Source organism: Poecilia formosa, unplaced genomic scaffold, assembly GCF_000485575.1.
Source record: "Poecilia formosa unplaced genomic scaffold, Poecilia_formosa-5.1.2 Scaffold55, whole genome shotgun sequence".
In the NCBI taxonomy this organism is placed as follows: Eukaryota; Metazoa; Chordata; class Actinopteri; order Cyprinodontiformes; family Poeciliidae; genus Poecilia; species Poecilia formosa.
Genome location: NW_006799994.1, coordinates 1,002,369 through 1,022,412, shown reverse-complemented (window position 1 = coordinate 1,022,412; position 20,044 = coordinate 1,002,369). Strand labels below are relative to the sequence as shown.

Sequence of the window (20,044 nt, the reverse complement as noted above, 5' to 3'; positions counted from 1 at the left end):
AAAATTTCCACTTAACTTTATGTTTGATGATGTAATTTTTAAATATTAAATGATTGATAATTTGATCAGTTATTCAGTACCTGAATAGACTTTTTACCAAATACTTTTTTACGCGAGTAATTTCTCGAATATTTTTTTCTTTTACTTGAGTAAAAATATGTTGAAGTCGTCTCCTACTTGATCACAACTTTTGAGTAATCTGCTCACCTCTAAGAAGTTTTTTTTCCCAATAAAGTTACTCCAGTAAATCTAATTGAGTAAATGTATTCAAACTTTGAGCCTTACCTCCGTCCGAGTACGTCTCCGTCCCGTAGCCATCCTGCAGCCCGTTGTTCCACGTCCCCTCGTACTTCCCACTCGTCCCGGTGCTCTCCCGCACGCCGTAGCGTCCCTTAAAGCCGTGCGTCCACTCGCCTTTGTACACCCAGCGGCCTTTGTTCTCCACGCCCAGGCCGTGCCTCTTCCCCTGAGCCCAGGTGCCCTGGTAGGTGTTCCCGCTTGGCCAGGTGTAGACGCCCAGCAGCTCGAAGCCGTGCGCCCAGGAGCCGCAGTACTCGCCCTGGCCCTTGGGTCCCGTGCAGATCCCATAGCCATGCGCCTTGCCCTCCTCCCACCCTCCGCAGTATGACCCCCCATCGTCAAAGTTGAACCTGCCGCCAGTGGACATGCATGAAACAGCTCTTGGCAATTCCCCCGAAGCCTCGACAAAAAGAAAAAGAAAAGAAAAAGAAAAAAGAGGGAAGAAAAAGAAGGGCAGGTTGGTGCCAGAGGTGGGCGGATCGATCCAAAAAATACAGATAAGATCGGAACGATCGATTCTTTAGTTTCAGGTTATTTTACTTTCAGTAGTTTATCAAAGATTTGGTTTATTTAGCCAAAATGCACACAGATTTGTTCTGTTCTTCTATAGTTTCTGTTTATCATGTTATTAAAAGTATTTTGTAGATGGTTCTAAATTTTGTCCAAATTGTATTTTAACGGAATAATTCAAAGGAAAAATACCACAAAAGTGTTGCAGCGATTGCAGTTTTCTGGCCGATCTCTGGCCTACTAATTCTGATTTTGGCCGATACCAATTTTTTTGTTTGTTTGTTTGAAATGTTAGCAAATAAAATAAGAAAAGTTATTAAGTTGGTAGCAGTGGGGAGATTACCGTTAACTGGAAACATGAAGCCATGACCGGGTGGGCCAGTCTGCCAGTCAAACCTTTTTCACAGCAGAGAAAAAGAGGACAGGGTTTGATTTTTAGACTTTTGTCAAGGTAGAAAAGGTCAGCCGATCATCAATCTCCAAAAATTAAGGAAATTGGGGAGGATTTATCAGCTAGTTGATTTATTGGTGCACTCCGACCTATAGACGTTGTCCAAATTCTGTCATAGGTTTTAACAAAATAATTAAAAGGGAAAAAACATGAGGGGTGCACCGATTGCAGTTTTCTGGCCAATCTTTAAAAAGCCAGATCTGCCGATTCCGAATTTTGGCCGATATGGGTCTGTCAGTCAAACCTTTTTCAATGCTGGGCGTCAAAACAAGGACAGTGATTGATTAAATTGTCAAAGTGGATAAGATCGTCTGCAAATTTACATATCGTCTGATCACCGATCTCTAAAAATTAAAGAAATGGGAGCTGATTTATCGCTGCACCCCTAAATTTTCTTTGCTCAAATTCTATCGTAGGTTTCAACAAAATAATTAAAACTGGGGAAAACCCCCCCACAAAAGTTTGGTGATGTATCAAACTTAAATAATAAAAATATTGGAGATATAGTTATTGCCGGTGTCTGTATTGGCGAAACTGCTGCTGTATTTACTTGGACTGATATAAAAATATGCCATATCGCACATTTCTACTGGGGTCCAAATTCTGTCCTAGGTTTTAACAAAATAATTCAAAGGAGAAAAAAAATACATGAAGTTTGATGATGTATCAAACTTAGATAATAAAGATAGCAATATCTGTATTGATATTGGCGGTAGTGCCGCTGTATTTACTTTGATTGATGTTATCGTGCATCTTTACTGGGGTCCAAATTCATTCAAAGGACGAAAAAAACACAAAGTTTGATGAAGTATCAAACTTGAATAATAAAAATATCGGTATCTGTATCAGCGATATTGCTGCTGTATTTACTCGGATCAATAAATATATTATTGCACACCTTTACAGGGGCCCAAATTCTTTCCTAGGTTTTAACAAAATAAAGAGGAAAAAAAAATCACAAAAAAACACTCATTTTGATGACGTATCAAACTTAATAGAAATATCAGTATCTGTATCGTATCTGCGATGCTGGCGCTGTATTTAATTGGATCGATACCAAAATATGGCGTATCGCACACCTCTATCGGGGAGTTTGAGGGTTAGGAGGCTGGAAAAGGAGGCGCCACCCGTTTTCAATGAAAGGAGGTGAAGGATGAAAGAGGGGCCTTACAGCCGGACCCTGATCACACCATCATCCCGCCGGGCTCTGATCGGCTTCGGCTAGCACCTCCCGGGTCCTCTGCAGCCGATGCAGGTGGGTGAGGAGGAGAGTTGGCCCGGAGCTGCCATTATCCTCTCCCAGCTGGAGTTTCACCCATCAGGCCTACACAGTCTACAACACAAACTCTTCCTCCCACTCAGGCCCACTTGTTCTGCCGCCTCCTACCTGATGATGCCGAGAAGTTTCCCTGCGGAGGTTCAAACCCGGTCAAGGCCCTCCAAAAAAAAAAAAAAAAAAAAAAAAAAAAACATTTGCAGAAAGGAAAAATATTTTCTCCTCTTAGCTTATTCCCAAAAATCCAGAAAAATAAAAATAAAAATAAAAGAGGGTCTCACTTCAAACTCATCGTCTTTTCCTTCTCACATGCATATTGAGTGTTACCGCACAATGCATGCGGGAGGGAGAGAGTGAAAATGGGGGAAAACACAAAGATACTCAGCTTTGAAGGCTGAACAGCAATGCAGTCTCCTACCTTCTGCAGCCACACACACACTCACACTCACACACTCAGAGAGAGAAACAAAGTGCGCACCCTCCGACAATAAAAAATAAAGTAAACTGATGAATTTCTCGTCCCTCTCTCTGCCTCTCAGTCTGAACGCAGGTTTAATCCACTGCGTCCATAAGTGGTTTATCCTCTGCGTGGGTTGCCTTCAGGTTGCCTGGTTGTTGCCTGTTTTGATGAAACAACATCCATCTATGTGATCCGCGTTGCTCCGTGTCCTCTCCTGCTCATCTCCATGTTTCCCTATGGAGCACCGGCTGACGCACAGCCTGCTGCTGCCCCGCTCCCAGTCTCCTCTGACGGCCGGATCGCTCTCTCTCTCTCTCCGTGCTTTTTCTGTGGATGTCTCTCTCTCATAAAATCTGCTCATTAGAGAGGACTGTTCCAATGCAGCTAGCGCCAAACCTCCCCCTCCTCTGCTCAATAGCACAATCCGGCTTTTTTAAAGAGACAGGTGCTGCATCACCTGTGGATCATCATGGAAACAGCCTTCAGATGTTTCACTCTTCGTTTGATTCACGCTGTTATCTTTGCCTGACGGTGATTTCTAGTTAGTCTGATGGGATTAGTTAGTAAAGGTCTAAATGCTGCTTATTTGGCCTTGGCGATTCGTTTTTCAGTATTTTCACCATGTTGTTCATTCATTTATAAATGTCACTGTTTCAAACTATTTTTTTTAATTAGCAAGCTAAATATTTACTTTGGAGATAAATGTTCAGTTTACAAATTAAATATTCAACTCTAAACTAAATACTTAGTAAACAAACTAAATATTTTGTTCACAACCAACATATTGACTCCCAATTACATATTTAGCAAGCAAAACAATGATCTTAAAAGCTAAATATTTAGTTAGGAAACTAAATATGTAACTCCAATCTAATATATTTACTTTGAAGCTAAATATTTAGCTTACAAATTAAATATTTAGTTAACAAGCAAAGTAAAATAGTCAATTTTTACAAATTAAAAATTTGCTCCAAACTAAATATTTAGCTTTAGCTAAATTTTTAGTTACAACTAAATACTTAGTTAAACTAAATCTGTAGTCTCCAGACTTAGTTTGAAGCCAGTATTTAAATTGTAAGTTAAATATTTAGCTTTAGGGAGGTAAACATTTAGTTACCAAGCTAAATATTTAGTTTTTTAGCTTGCTAGCTAAATATTTAGCTATGACATTATGATGCAAAGTCCCTAACCTCGGGATTCATTGCAGTCCATTAATGCACTAAGTATTTGTGCATCATGTCTCTGGGATTCCTCGTCGTTAAAGTTAAAATCAGCCATAAGCAGCTTAAATGAGCAGAAGTCCTGAATCTCTTTTATCTGATGACTGAAATGCTGCAGAAAATGTTTCCTTTTAATCTTCAGACAGTAGCAGAAACTTCACAGCAGGAAAATATTAATCTGTGAGCTTTTTCTGCTGGTATCCTGGTTTCCAATTATATTTTAAGAGTATTTTCCCCTCAGTTTATTCAGCTGAGTTTTTTCCTTTCAGTGATTTTCTCATGGGCGTTTAAGTGTTTAGGAAGTAGGACTTTTATGGGGTAATTACATTCCAATGCTAAAAACCAGCATTCTCATTTACTTACAAGCAAAGAAATCTTCTTGCTTTGCTTAATCTTTCAAAGGTTTCTGTATATTTCTTACACCGCTATCAATCAAATACTTGGTGAATCTTAATTTAAAAATAAAATGGGGACTAAAAACCATGTTAGCAATATCTGAAACTGAAATGTTTTTAAAGTTACTAAGAGGTCATGGATCTTTTTTTCACCAACAACTGGGTGATGAAGTTTGGATTTTCATTAAATAAAAAGAAAAAGAAACTACAGCAAAAGAGCTAAATAATAACTAATTATTTAGTCGCCAAATATTCAGTTGGCTAACTAAAACTTTTGCTAGCAGGCAAAATATTTAGTTAAACTAAATATTTAGTTTGGAACTAAGTTTGCTAACAAAATGTTTGGCTTGCTAGCAAAATATTTAGTTTGCAGGCTAAATAATTTAGAGCTAAATCTTAAATATCTTTGTACACTTAAAGTAAGACAAAACTAATTTGCAGTTGAAAAAGGATTTGTTACATTGGCAGATTATTTAATTTATAATAAGACATTTTTACCATGTTATAACAATCTGCCAGTGGAACTAGATTGTTTTTAAAATCAGTATTAAGGAATTACTGACTTAAACAAGCTCATATAACTTGCTAAAAAGTTCCTTGTAAGTTAGTTTTGTCTTCTTTCATATGTACTAAGATATTTGCACTACAAACTAAACCAAAAATATTTGGTTTAGTTTGAGGGGCTTAAAAGTTTTGCACAAAACTGTGAAATAGTTAAACGTGCTACCTCAGGTAGCACGTTTGTGAATATTATGCTACATGGGAACATTAATCCTAAAGAAACAAACTTCCATCCTCTGCTCTGCTCTGAATGAAAAGGTTAAAGGTTAAACATCTTTTCTTGCAGCTGTACAACTTGAGCCATTTTGTTGCGGAGGCCACTAGCTGCTGTTATTCGGTGCGGATCATGTCGAGGATTTGAGCAGACGTTCATCTTGCTAACTTCCTTAAGTCATAATCCCTTTGTTGGAGTCAGGAAATCTCAGTAACCCTCTCTCTCTTTTCCGTCTGCTCATTAACCCGCTCTCCCTCGTTCTCTCCTCCTTTTTCTGCTTCCCCTCCGTCTCTCTCAGTGTCCGGAGAGCTCAGCTGTAATCCTCAAACTCAGTGACTTTATTACTGTAATCTGGCCTGGAATTGGCTTAGCTCTTCTGGAACCAGGAGAACAGGGACAACAACAACAGGACAGCTGCAGGACGGAGGAGAAACGGAGAGAAGAGGACATGGAAGACGATGTTTGAGATGCAGCAGCTCAAGAATGTAAAGGAGGGAAAAGACTGGGTGAAAGAGAGGATTAGGGCCACTGAAAAAGAGGATTTTTTTATCAAAACTTTGATGTTTTTTTTCTGAAATCTGATTTCTTTTCTCAAAATATTTTTTATTCTGAGATTTTTTACTTAAACCTCAGAATTCTGATATTTTTTCTGAAAATATTTGCCTTTCTTCTCCAAATTCTAACTATTTCTCAAAATTCTGGCCTTTTCCTCAAAAAACTTTTTTCTCAAATTTCTGACTTAAATCTTTGATTTCTGACTTTTTTCTCACAATTCTGACAATTTTTTTTTCCAAATTCTGCCATTTTTCACAAATCTTTTTTCTCAAAATTCTCACCTAAATTTCTGAAAAAATGAGTTTTTTTCAACATTTTGACTTTTTTTTCCCCTCAAAATTCTGAGTTTAATCTCAGACTTCTGATCTTAACCATATAATTCTAATACTGTGTCAATCTACTATACTGACACAGTATTATATATTATAAATATATTATTATATTTTAATATATAGTCAAAATAATTAGACATTCTTGGTGTATGCTACTTTTGTTAGCATATGAAAATAACTTTAGTCCTTAACAGGAAGTCGTGGTTGTTTTGAAGCAATCTGATTGGCTGATTAGTGCTACACTGCCCCCTGTAGGTTTGGCATGTTTACAACAGTCAGGGGAATATTTATGCAGATTCATGCTGATGTAGTCTGTCCTGAAACCATTTCTTGTGTGTACGATATTTCTTCAAACATAGTGGTGCAAATATTGGTTTAATAAAGACGCAGCTATGTGCGTTCAGGGTTTTGCTCTGTTTTTATAAACACTCTGATATTATTTTCAGCAAAGCTGGACTGGGAGAAGGTGATCCTCTGCATGTTTACTCACCATTTGGTCGTGTTTGAACAGCGTGTGGCATCTCCAGGCGATCAATGAGAGCGCTCCTCTGAGCGGTCAATAAGTCCAGTCAGGAAGTGCAGCTAACCAAAACACGCAGCGTTCCTCCCAACAGCTTTACCTCCAGACTGAACGCAGCAGAGGAAACAAACTCTAAGGTCCTTAATTTGTCGTTTCCCAGCTGGTTCATTCATGAGTGATGTTTCCACGCTACGCAATGCCGCGTCAGCAAAACATGAACGTCTATTTTTTTTTGTCCTTGGGTTGAGTTTTTACTGGAGAAAAGACGAGGAGCCTCGTTCTCATCCATCTTCTCCTCTATTATTCATTGGCCTCTCCTCATCCCTCGTTCAGCACGCTGACGGAGGATAAAATAGGCCACAGAGGGGCCGAGACGGACAAGCTGCACTCATCCTTCATCCCGTCTTCCTCCTCCAAACATCCATCCAGACTTTGATCAGTCAAAGACTTGATTTATTTTTTTAATCAAATTAGATATTTGAATCCAATAAACAACTGAAATAAGTTTATTTATCTGGGAGTCAAAATGAACTACGACCTGAACATTCAGAGAAACATAAAGATAATTACAAAGTCGGTCTTCTGTAACCTGAACCTGAAGAACATTTCCAGGATTAAAGCTTCAGTTTGTAACTTTTATTAAAAAAAGACATGTTTTTTTTTACATACTTGTTAAAACTGTCACCATGTTGTGACAGAATAAATGAGAAAAGATCAATATCCACTTCCTGTCTGAGCTGCTACTGCCGTCTGAAGAAATGCAGCGCTCCCACCAAAAACAACCAATCAGAAACAGTTTTTTAAATTATTTTTTTGAAATATTAATGAAAATTAAAAGCTTAAAGTTATAAGGTAAACATAAATTTATGAAGGGATAATTTCAAATTATCATTAAAACACTTTGAGAAGTTTTAATAAAGCAGATCACACACAAACAAAATTAAATGTAATACCAGTTATTATTTATTCAGATTCACTGAATCATTTGGAAGTTTATGTTTTAGATGTTTTGTTTAGAGACTTAACTTTTATTACAGGTTCTGAAGTTTAATTCAATATAAAGGTAAACACACACACACACACACACACACACACACACACACACACACACACACACACTTACACACTTGCAGTTCTGGGATTCCCACTATTGGTCTTCATAGAAGACTTTCGCCATAGCAACAGCAACTTTGGCCACTTTTTTGTCCTTGGCGTCGGGCCCCATGTTGGCACGTGCGAGTTTAACCCAGTACGGCTCGGTCCGGTTCTGGTAGTCCGTCAGCGTCTCTCCCTCCTGCACCGCAGGGTGCTCCTCTTCCTCCTCTTCCTCCTCTGAAAACACAGTTAAATCTGTTAAAGGTGCAGAGGAAAAGATTAGCTTAATGCTAGTTTCCTGTGGTTGCTAAGCAGTTTATTAAGCTGTTCATGTTGTTGAACTGGTTCTGGTTCTGTCATGTTAAAACTTCAAACTATTTTATTGGGGCTTTAAATGTTAGATCAGATGTAACTGCAGTGATCTGTGAAACTTTCCAGATTTGTAATTCAATTAAATGTTTAAAATAGTGACTCAATTAAAATATTTAGTTTTAATAACCATATATCAACAAAATAAGCAATATTTTAAGCTTAAAACCCCTTTTGCTGCTAAATTATTGAATAAATACACGTAAGAGTTTAATTTAATGTTTTTAATCAGTTATTTATGCTACTCAACCATCAGACCAGTGCAATAATTGAGTTAAAATCCGTTTAGCGACAAAGGAAACTATTAAGTTTCCTTTTTTTTTTTTCACAAAAATGGTCATGACTATCTTTTTTTATTTGACTGGAGTTCGGTGTGAACTCTGACTCTATAATAGAGCTGCAACGAACGATTATCTTAGCAATCAATTAATCTATCAATTATTCTGATGATTAATCGATTAATCAAATTAAAACACTAGGACACTGAACTGAGTTATTGAACCACATATCGAAAACATTGATGTTTTTTTTTTAATATATTCTTTGGCTTGACTGTAAATTGCCTTTGTAATAAAAAATCTATTCAATGAATCAAAATGAATGCACTAAAAGCTGAAAACAAATGAGAAGTTTGTGTTGGTCATGTGAGGGAAGTCAAGAAATTCCCTGTAATTATGAAGCAGCTTTTACAATTTATATTTCCATAAATTAGCAATATTTTAAAAAGTGTGTAAAACTGGAAAAAGCAACAAAAATAAAGTAACAGACTCATCAAATGTAATTTCCAAGCAACAAAGGAAGCACTTGTTGCAGAACACATCAAAGATGCTGAGTAATCCCTTGCCTTCATCATCCTCGCTGTCGTCCTCCTCCTCTTCTTCCTCTCCTTCTGCTCCTCTGGGTTCCTCCTCCTCCTCCTCCTCTTCATCCTCTGACTCAGACTCTTCCAGCCACTCCTGCGTCTCTGTGGAGACAGAAATCATAAATCATCATGAAGCCTCGCAGCCTCAGCTGGGATCAAAGGGCCGGCCGCCTGATTGGCTCGCTCACTTGGGTCCATTTCCACCAGAACCTCCCACTGGTCCATCTTGTGCAGGTCCAGGCAGTAGAAGTCGCTCAGGGTGAACTGGCGGTCTCCCACCTCGAACATCCCGCCGTACAGGTACAGCTTGCCCTGACGCACCGTTGCCATGGCGCTGGACCTCGGACACGGCTCCGGCGTCGGCGCCGAGGCCGAACCTGCGGAGCGAAGCTCAATCTGAGTATAAAACGTGATTTTTGTTTCAGACTTTCTCACCGTCACTAGCTGCGTTTTCGATACAAATATGTCAAAAGTCTTGTTTATATTCTGCTAATGTTGGAAAAAAAAAACACATTATCGAAATGGCAATGTTTCCGTTAAAATGTAATTAAAATAATGTGTGAATGTTTGTTCACATGTTAAGTCACTAAAAATAAAAGCAGCAATGAATGTAAACAGCTACATCAAACGTAATGTTTTCATTTTGCAAAATATTCATTTCGATTCGGCTGAAAAGCCACCTCATCTAAACGCACAAAAGATTTGAGTTTTTTCAAAATTGGTTTGTTTCCATTAAGCAAATATATTTTTTAAATGTCAAAAGTAAATGAGGTTTCATGCTGGGACGAAAATTTAATGTTTTTCACGAAAACTGGAACGGAAACACGAGTCGTGTGATCAACAACTAAATGCTCCTGCTGACGGAAACATTTACGCTTTTTCAAAATTAACTTGTTTCCACTAATATATTTTTATAATTTTAATTTGCACAACATTATGGTTAATGGAAACGCAGCTACTGCCACTAGTTACCATCTTCCTCCTCCTCCTCCTCCTCCTCTTCCTCATCCTCCTCCTCCTCCTCCTCTTGAGGACCGGGGATCACTTCCTTGATGGTCATCACCGTGCCGTCCTCTGTCACGACCTCCTTGATGACCTCAGTTGGTCCTCGAGCCGCTGCCTCCTCTTCCTCATCCTTCCTCTCCGCTCCTTCGTCCTCCACTTTCTTCCCCCTTCGTCGTTTCTTCTTCTCCGATTTGGTTCCCTGAAGGAACAGACAGAAAGTTAAGTTCACTAACCACTAATTCACCAAAAGGATCTTTACTCTGCTAATATTAAAAGCAAAATCAACTAGAAACTAGTTCTGTCACAATAACACATTTTTCTGGATTATAAATTTTCCCAGAAGTTATTGATAAACGATAAAACTGTTGTTTTGAGACAGTTTTCAAGTGATACATTGATACTGGCATAATAATGAAATTTCTCCCTCTCAAGGAAAACCTGACACTCGAAATGGAAGTTATTTTAAATTTCCAAAATAAAATAAAACAACCGGAAGCATAAATAAAATTGATTATGAAATCTTTGTAAAAAAAATTACGCTTCAAAAAATATTAATCATCAGAATGTAAATTATCAAGCTGATTTTAATTCATCATGCAATTAATTGATTAATCGCTTATTGTGACTGGCTGATGTGAAACATAAAAATAATGCTAAACATAAAAAGACAACTAGCGGAAGCTAATGCTAAACTGCTAAACATATAAAAAAAAATAAAGCAAGAAAATGTTAAACTGCTAAATGCAAAAATTTGCCAGAAGTTAGTTATAAACACGAGACAAAAAAAATCAATTAGGGGAAGATAAACAATAAAGATGACTTGATTAGTTTATTTTTATAATTTCACTTTGCCCAACTTTGTGGCTAATGGAAACGCAGCTACAGTCACTAGTTACCATCATCTTCCTCCTCCTCTTCGTCCTCCGGACACTTACAAACAGAAAAGTCCCCCATTTCAGATTTTACTACAAATTATCACTTTAGAGTTGTCAGAATGACCAACGTCAAAAACATATCATGTGACATAAAAGTTAATCCAAGTCATGAAAATGGGAAACAAAAGGCAAAAAACGGCTCAAAAACGGCGGCCATCTTGAAAAATGGCTCTTATTCTGAAATTCAAGTGGCTAAAGGGAAATATGGAAAACATACATGCTAATGCTGGAAATCTTTTTACTGTAATTTACTGTAGTATTATCCATCCGAAGGAAACTTTAATGCAAAGATTCGGACCTGTGGAACCAGAACTGTCCGGAACAACAGACACTAAGCAGGAAAAGTTCGAGGTAACTTTTATAAAACGTTCTGTTCTGGTCCAAACTGATGAAGCAGAGTCGGGTTTACCCTGAGCAAGCCGGGGAACCAGCGGTTCTTCACCGTATCGTACAAGTACAGGTCGTTGTAGAAGTCTCCCTCCAGTGACTCCTCCTCCTCTTCATCACAAACACCGCCGAACAGAACCGCCCGGCCCGCCGGACCCACGGCCAGAGAGAACCCGGAGCGTGGCGGCGGCTTGCTCCCAGACGGGCTCAATCTGGACCAGGACCACTTTTCTGCACCACAAACAGTCAGACTGAGTGAAAATCCCCAAATTACAAGAGAAGCAAAACTTTCACATATTTTTACTAAAGTAAAAGCAAAAAGTATCTGATTTTAAACTTTAAATGTCATCAGACAGACAAAAATATAAAGTTATGTGCAAATTCTGGCATCTTAGAAACTAAAATTAAAAATTCACACAAATAAAAAAAGTGTTTTCAAAATAACCCCTTTCAAGCAGAAGGAACTTTTCTATATGATGTTTTTCTATTTAATATAAATACTATGGCAGAATTAGAGCCTCGCTGAAATAAAATGACAAGAATAAAGTCATACTAAGACTTTATTCTTAGTACTCAAATTTATTCTCATATTATTTTGACTTTGTTGTTGTAATGTTTCTACTCTCGTATCATTTCGACTCATACAAAAATAAAGTTGCAACAGGAGAATAAAGTCGTAGCTTTACGGAAATTAAGTAATCATATAACGACTTTATTATTATTTATTACATTTGTAGTGACACTATTCTGCATTGTTTCAACTTATATGAGCATAATGTAGAATAAATAATAAAGTCACAATAAGGAGAATAAAGTCCTATCATTACTTTATAGAATAATAAATAATAAATATTTCAAATAATTCATATTTGACTTATTACCAGAATATTATTATGACACTATTCTCACATTATTTCGACTCATATGAGAATAAAGTCACAATAAAAGGAGAATAAAATATTATTATTGACTTTATAGGACAATAAAGACAATAATTATTGAATAAAAAGCTATTAATTCAATACATAATAATTTACTAAACAATTACTTATTGAAATAAAATTATATATTATTATTTATTTATAGAAATCATTTGAATTTGAATAATTTTTAAAAATAATTTTTCTTAGTATTGTCCTAATCCTCCATCATATTACCTAAACGTCACTAAAGTAAATGTAACTAGTTAGTCCCCGCCTCTGCAGGTGAGGCATGATTTCTGCTGATCGGTTTGATCAGTCTGATCAGTCTGATTCGGTCTGATCGGTCTGATCGGTCTGATCAGTCTGATTCGGTCTGATTCGGTCTGATCGGTCTGATCGGTCTGATCGGTCTGATCCGGTCTGATTCGGTCTGATCGGTCTGATCGGTCTGATCGGTCTGATCGGTTTTGTACCTTGTCCGTCTTTGCCGTCTCGCTTCAGGAGAAACATGTCGGAGTGGATGCTCCCCTTCTCCACGTCTTTCTTCACCCTCTAAACAAACGAACGCCGTTAGACGTTTCACGCAGCAGAACATCCGTAAATCTCAGAGCGAGCGCGTACCACTTTGGAGTATCCTCCATAGATGATGACGCCCGCGCCGTCCGGCGTGGCGGTCATCTGGCAGGCGGAGCGTGGAGAGGGGGCGGAGCCTGACGGAGTGAGGCGGGACCAGGAGAAGGTGTCCAAGGAGAAGGCGTGGACGTCATTGTAGTAGATGAAATCCCTGCAAAGGGAGGAGAGAAATCAGCTGAACCAGAGCTGGAAGGTGAATTTTCCAGACACAGTAAAAATAAAAAACTCGCTTAGTTCGCAACAAAATCAATAAGTCAGACGTTTTTCATCTTAATCCATTGTAAAAACTAAAACATTTGCTCTTTGACACATGATACCATATTTCATTAACTTGCTTTGGAGACATTTAAGGTGTAAGGAGCTATTTAAAATGAACAGACATGTTTGTGGTTCTTTCAGGCTGCAAGGGAGCGAGAGAGAGCTAAACTTAAAGCAGATAACATGAAGGCTGAAAACAGATTTTAAGAATGTTTTTTAAAAAGATTTTGCCTGAGTTTTTGTCGTTGCTTTTTTTTGTTTCTTATATGAACTATTGTCATTTTGGTCCTTTCCAAATTTCCACTTAACTTTATGTTTCAGTCCATCTGATGATGTCATTTTCAAATATGAAATGATTGATAACTTGATCAGCTACACAGTACTTGAGGAGACTTTTTGTCAAATACTTTTCTTGGATGGATCATTTTTACTTTTACTTGAGAAAACATATTGAAGTAGAACTACTTTTACTTGAATATAATTTTTGGGTACTCCACCCACCTCTGCTGTTTAATAAACTTTTCAAAACGAAGCAAGAGCTGTATACTGATCAAGTCTAGAAAAATACGATCAACTTGAAATATTTAGGATTTAGTTTATTGATTTTTATTTAATCTGGAAAACCTGCAAAACTTTTCTATGTTTTAAATCTGTAATAATTTATGGGTCGCTTGTCTACAGAAAAGGTTTACTGTTGATTAGGTAAGAATAAAAACATAAGAGAGTTTTTAAAATTATAATTAAAAACAAAAATACTGAAAAGTTTGTGCCCCCCAGAGTTCTTTCAGCTTGACATTTCTGTCCACCGTGCCAAAATGTTTGGACACCCGTGTCCCAGAAGGTTTACGCCTGACTCATCCTGCAGCTACAACAGCTAAGAGAACGGAGCTGGAACTTGTTAAACGAAAGCTAAAAACACGGAGAAGTTACAACGTTTGCTCAAATGGTGCTATAAAAACGAAAGCAGTAAAAGCTTCATTAAAATACCGTGTTGGGTTTACTTCAGCCCAATTAAAGATAACTAAAGCAGGATTGGACTCGGTGCAGGTCTGGCTCGATGTTTCAGACCCGAACTGAGCTCTGCCACAGGTTTCCCCTCCAGATGCGAACCAGGAGGAAGTTGTGACTCTTCAGACCACAGCAGGTGAGAGCAGGTGTAATGCAGTCGTTTAATTTCACTGTTTATGTGGAGTTACTGGGACCACAGTTTGTTGCCACTGTGGAGTGAAGTTAGAAGTGTTCATCTGCTTGGGGTGTGATCGGACCCGGATTCTTGGTTCCATTGGTTGAATAATAATTAAACCAAATGAAAATAAAATGCAACTGAATAACTTATTACTTATTCATCAAAAAAATTGACAAGAAAAATAGATTTTTACTAAATTTTTTGATGCCGTCAGTAAACAGAAAAGTCCATATATATTTATACATGCATTAAAGGGGAAGTATTAAGTGTTTTCTAGGCACATAGTACCATTTAATAGCACAATCAAGTGACTATGTTGCCTTTAGTTATAAAAATGCCATATATATATCAAATATGATTTAAAAGAAATTTAACTTTGTTATTTAACGCCTTGAAATTGGGCCTCTGTCCCTTTAAGAAGTTCCTGCTCTTTCTGAAACTCCGCCTTCAGGAAGTCATAATAACATGGCTGCTCTGTTAACCCTTTAACAACGTTTTTATCAGCGTTGTTCTGAGAAGTAGCTCCTATAATGTGCTCAGTTGTTCCACCAGGTGTTTGCTAATTGCTGCTGGCTAGTCTGAAGGAGCTGAGAGGGGGAGGAGCTACGTCTGGAAGGCGGTGCTACAGCTGAATGGTTGCCGTGGAGATTACTGAATTTCTCAAACATATATCTAAGAATCAAGGCAAAACTCCAGGTTTGCTTTTGCTGAAGGAATAACCTTACATGATGTAAAGATGAAAAAAAAAATCGATTCAACATGATACTGCCCCTTTAATGTTTCTATTTATCTAATAAATAGGGTTTACACTTATTGTTTTATTGAAGAAGACGATTCTGCATGCTTTTCTACCAAGTGAACGTGATTCTCTGGGGTGGCCAGCATTTTAAAAAGTGTGGCCCCCCCGGCCCTTCCTTGGTGACGCCACTGTATAATTAATCATAATTAATTTCTGTTTTGTTTATTTATTTTGGATAAAATGTCTTCTATTTGGATACAATTTTAAATTTAATGATTCTCAGAGAACAGTAATGGCGTTATTATGTCATTACAAATATATTATTTGAAAATGGTCTCAAAATGACAATATTATTGATTATGGGAACACGTTCTGGGACAATTTATTGTCCATCAAAATTGCTGCATGGTTTTTCTTACTCCTCAGAATCAGAACTAGAGCAACTCAACTAAAAGATTTAGGCTGGAAAATCTGAGCATAAAGTGTAAGCGTTGCATAATATTTTATGATCTTGTTTAAATCCTGTGAGGTAAATCTTTTGGTGTGTTTACCTCGTGCTCTCATGGAAACCTCCAAACACCAGCAGCTGCCTCTTGCTGAGGACCATTCGATGGCCGCTGCGACCCGACGGACCACCGGCAGCTCTGGAAAACAACAAACGCTTCAGAAATGCAAAGCAGGAACTAATTACTCAACTGCATTTATTTCAGATGAATTCATTAAAGCCTTTAAACCTCATCCAGTTCCCTAAATAACACGACTCGTTATTCCTGTTTATTATTGGTGCTATTTTTATGGCTCCTCTGTGTTTCTGCACATACTTGATGTTTTCCCATGTGTGTGTAGCCAGGTGCAGCACCCAGAGGTCCTTGTAGTGGTAGAACTGCTCCCCATTTGGAGAAGCGAACTCCCCTCCGAACACCCAGAGCTGGCCTCCACCCTGCGGGACCACCACCGCCTGCAGGGAGCAGCAGAGCACAGCGCAGGAAGGTTTGTTTTGTTGCATCAGGCGTCTGCTGGGATGACGGCGCCAACAGGTGAGATCTGTCCGATCTGAGCCGCAGCGCTCTGCCCTCTTGTGGCTGACAGGAGATATGTTCCTCCATGTTTCATAAAGTAATATTCCACTTTACAGGATTATCCACATTAAGACCATGCTAATAAAAAAAATCATAAAAGTACCAGAATAAAGTAAAGAAAATTACAAGAATAAAGTAATAAAATAATGAGTCATGATATTATAACTTTATTATAACTACATTATGATTTTCTTCTTGTTATACTATAGCTTTATTCTTGTAATATTTTGACTTTATTCTTGTAATATGACCCTATTCTTGTGATATTATGACTTCATTTTCATATTATTTCGACTTTATTATCATAATATTCTGACTTTATTCACTTAATTTTATAAATTTATTCTCGTAATACTTTGACTTTATTCTCATATTATTTTGGATTAATTCTCGTACAACTTTATTCTCAACATATGAGTTTATTCTAGTAATATTTCGGTGTGGAAATCAGCGGAAAAGCCTTTTGAGTCTTGCTTTATTCTTAATGTCTTCCAACGTACAAAACCAAAGATAGAATGGGGGACATTCTCTTTTTGGTTTTATATGTTGGATACAAAACCAACAACTATCTGTTGTCCATGCATCAGATAGGTGAGGTGTAAAAGTGGTTTGGTTTAAAATAATACAAAAAAATAAAAAATAGTAAAAGACAGTAGGTACCTGGTGGGAGCAGCGTGGAGGAGGAGGGTTGGGTATGTCCGATTTAACCCAGCTGTTCTTCTTGATATTGTAGAAAAACAAATCGTTGTAGAGATACGTCTGCCATTAAAAGAAAACAAACAAACAAAAAAAGATTTTTTTTAGGATTTTCAAATTTAAAATTGCACAGAAAATTTCTCTGGAAAAAGTTTCCACCTTTTTTCCGTTGAAGAACTCTCCTCCAAACAGGATGAGCTCGTCTTTCTCAGGATGTGCAGACAGAGTCGCATTCAGCCTAAAAACAAAAAAGCGGCAGAGCAAAATGTCAGAAGTAGCCCCAGTTACATAAAATACGTAAAAACTACATTTTTGAGAGATTTAAGGCATAAGTTAATTTTATCTTCAGGTTTTTCCTGAATTAATGCATTCAGATGATGGTGCAGAAAAGTAGCTTAGTTTTATTTTTTTTAATTAAAACTAGTAAAGAGGTTAAATTCATCCTAACATAAAATGGTGGTTTCACAAATAAAAAAAATTATTTCTAATCATTCAAATGATTAAAAGCTGATTAATTACTTATATTTAACATCTATTCTTCATGTGTTTTTGGTTTGTGCTGATTTATGTTTTTGTTTATTCTCTTCTTGGTCATTTTATTTCTCATAATAGTCAATCTGAATCTCTTCAATAACTGTCAGATATTTATTAGTTTCTTAAACCAAACTGAGAATAATTAAGAAATAATTACATGTATGAATTAGTCTGAATCAATAATCATTATCAGTAGCTCTCTCTGGACCCAAAATTAATATATTTATAGTTATTGTTGGAAGTAGTCAGAGTAATGTATAGATTTTTTGCCACTGTTGGTTTGAAGGTAAAACAAAAAGGAAAACATGAATCAGAGAAGCTTAATGATTTAGAATCTAAGCATATTAACACATCCGATATAAATAAAGAAACCAAAGCAAATGTAAATCGGCAGGCAAAACCAATGATGTGATCAACATGCTAACTCAAGTTCAAACTTTATTTTTTGGCTTTATTTTATTAAATAAATGAATAAAGAACACGGGTTAAATTTTAAACTGTTTAGATGTAGAACATGAATTGCTTCAGCTTAATAAAGGATGAAATCCCAAAACTGCAATGATGAGATGACTTTCTGTTCTGGTCAGTGTTAATGCATTTAATTTTTAAATCAAAACATAGTTCACACAGATGGGCTTGTGTGTATTTAAATTCATAGAAACACCATCTAAATAAGTCAAAGTCGGAATTGAAAGGCAAAAAGAAAGGAAAAACAGATAACGGAATTAGTCAGTAATGATATCCTGCAGGTTTATTTTTTAACACTAAATCCAGTTTGCTTGTATCCAGTGTTATTTCAGTTCTTTCGTGAGGCCCAGAAGTTTAGACTGAATTTAAAGGTGTCACCTCGGTGCTGGAGGAGGACAGGTGGTTTCTACAATCTGGGTCTTCTTAGCGTCCAGATTCTGAAACTCAGCAATTAGAGCCTCCAAATCCTCCTGGACACACAATAAAAGAAAAGAAAAATCACCTTGTGTTATGGATTCGAATAAAAACGGAATCAGTAACGATAAAAACAAGTGATACCTCTTCTCTTTTGGACCTCTTTGAAACCTTTTTCTCCATTTTAGCGGCCGTCTTATCCGCTCCTTTCCCCTTTTTCTCTTTCTTTCCTTTCTTTCCCATCTTTTCGGTAACTTTTCGTAATTTTAGAAAGATTTATCTGAATTTTGTCGGAACTGAAAGCCCAAACAGACTCCACATGCTGAAAAGGTGCGCTTACTCTAGCCAACTGGGATTTACTTCCGGCAATATACTTGGGCTTCCGGTGGAAGTCAACAGCGCCCTCTCTTGTACCGGGTCACACATTGCAGTTTGGAGCAGTTCTTCAAATTTTCTGACCCCAATGCCTCGACAGGAAAGCTTTAAATTAAGTCACAGTATCATCAAAATGTTAATTTATTTCATCAATTGAAATTAGAAAGGAAAACCCATATACTTCATACATTTATTTCTCTCCAAATAGTGTACTTCCAGCATTGTAAATCCACAGGGATTTGGGTGACCAAAACTGACAGAATTAAAAATAAAAGCATAAATATATGAATGGCCCAATACATAAATCAGAACTACCTAAATTGCACCAACTAATATAAAAAATAAAAACTTCACTTCATGTTTTATCATTTCATTGACTGTCATATTTATTTTATATTATATATTTAAGCACATAATATAAATGTTACTGTTTTTAACAGAAGGATTTGCCAACTTTGTAAATGCTGTTTGAATATTTTTAACCAAAAAAAGGAAATACAGTGTGTAAATTTGTGGTTCCGTCTGTACAATGCTGGGTTTCCTCTCTGATAACTGTGGATGTTGAACATTAAAAGAAAGGCAAAGCAGTCTTATTTTATTATACTTTTAGTAACAAGGAAATTCAAAGTGCTTTACGTGATTAGAAGGAAAATAAAACAACAAACAAGCATCAAACATTAAATTGCAGTGGTAGACGGGGGGAAATGAAGATATGTTTAAACCGTTTATGATGTCAGTTATTCTCTGAACAAAGGTCAATTTAGCCTTCTGGTTCTGGGAATATTGTTCACTTTAGGTCCAAAGATAATAACTTCAGTTTTATTTCTGTTGAAGGTGAAAAACGTTATGGTACCTCCACACATTAACTTGCTGTTTCTACTGAAAGATTGAATGGGCTCTTTTTCTCTCTTGATTACATTGTGATGTAAAGCTGTGCATAATCTGCATAGTTATGGTAATTAATCTTATTTTTGTCTTACTTTATTATCTGAAATAGTGGGAGCATTTAGACTTTAAATTATTTTGAGAGTCCAGGACTGAACCTTAAGATGTTTGAGAGCTCTGTTATGTTAAAGCCTTAGAAGCGGTGACAGGATGTTCTGAGAAACTCCAGGACGGAGACAGTCTCTCTAGGTGAACCGGCCCAGGACAGAACGATCCGAAAACAAACACATGAAGTCATTTATCTTCTGAGAGTGTGGAATGTCACAGGGAGAACCGGACTGAAACTCATCAGACAGAAACCGTTTTGGCACCCTCACACGAAATCTGACACAACAAAAGCAAACCTA

At 37.1% G+C, this 20,044-nt stretch overlaps 2 protein-coding genes across 2 annotated transcripts in view; both read right to left on the bottom strand.

Moving 5' to 3' along the window:
• The window catches only part of jph3b (junctophilin 3b), a 40,784-nt gene extending 37,975 nt beyond the window's left edge, over positions 1-2,809 (bottom strand). Inside the window, exon 1 of the mRNA XM_007553200.2 lies at positions 286-2,809. Coding sequence (XP_007553262.1) covers positions 286-667 — 382 coding nt within the window. The 5' untranslated portion in view covers positions 668-2,809. The remainder of the gene's footprint in view (positions 1-285) is intronic.
• A 4,925-nt stretch (positions 2,810-7,734) lies between these two features.
• On the bottom strand, positions 7,735-18,760 carry klhdc4 (kelch domain containing 4). Its single transcript, XM_007553199.2, has 13 exons — positions 18,522-18,760; positions 18,342-18,433; positions 17,121-17,199; positions 16,926-17,024; positions 16,008-16,144; positions 15,738-15,830; positions 12,992-13,154; positions 12,844-12,922; positions 11,470-11,678; positions 10,093-10,324; positions 9,309-9,497; positions 9,103-9,222; positions 7,735-8,126 (listed from the first exon to the last, which is right to left on the bottom strand). Exons 1-13 carry the CDS (start codon positions 18,618-18,620, stop codon positions 7,942-7,944), a joined length of 1,776 nt encoding a protein of 591 aa, XP_007553261.1. The 5' UTR covers positions 18,621-18,760; the 3' UTR covers positions 7,735-7,941.
• Positions 18,761-20,044: the final 1,284 nt, after the last annotated feature.

Bases quoted from the DNA above. Each gene is read 5' to 3' on its own strand.
- klhdc4 (XM_007553199.2), bottom strand. From the start codon at position 18,620: ATGGGAAAGAAAGGAAAGAAAGAGAAAAAGGGGAAAGGAGCGGATAAG. The intron at 12,923-12,991 runs GTACGCGCTCGC...TCGTTTGTTTAG, and splicing joins ATGGAGGATACTCCAAAGTG to AGGGTGAAGAAAGACGTGGA. The intron at 9,223-9,308 runs GTGAGCGAGCCA...CTGTCTCCACAG, and splicing joins TCTGGTGGAAATGGACCCAA to AGACGCAGGAGTGGCTGGAA.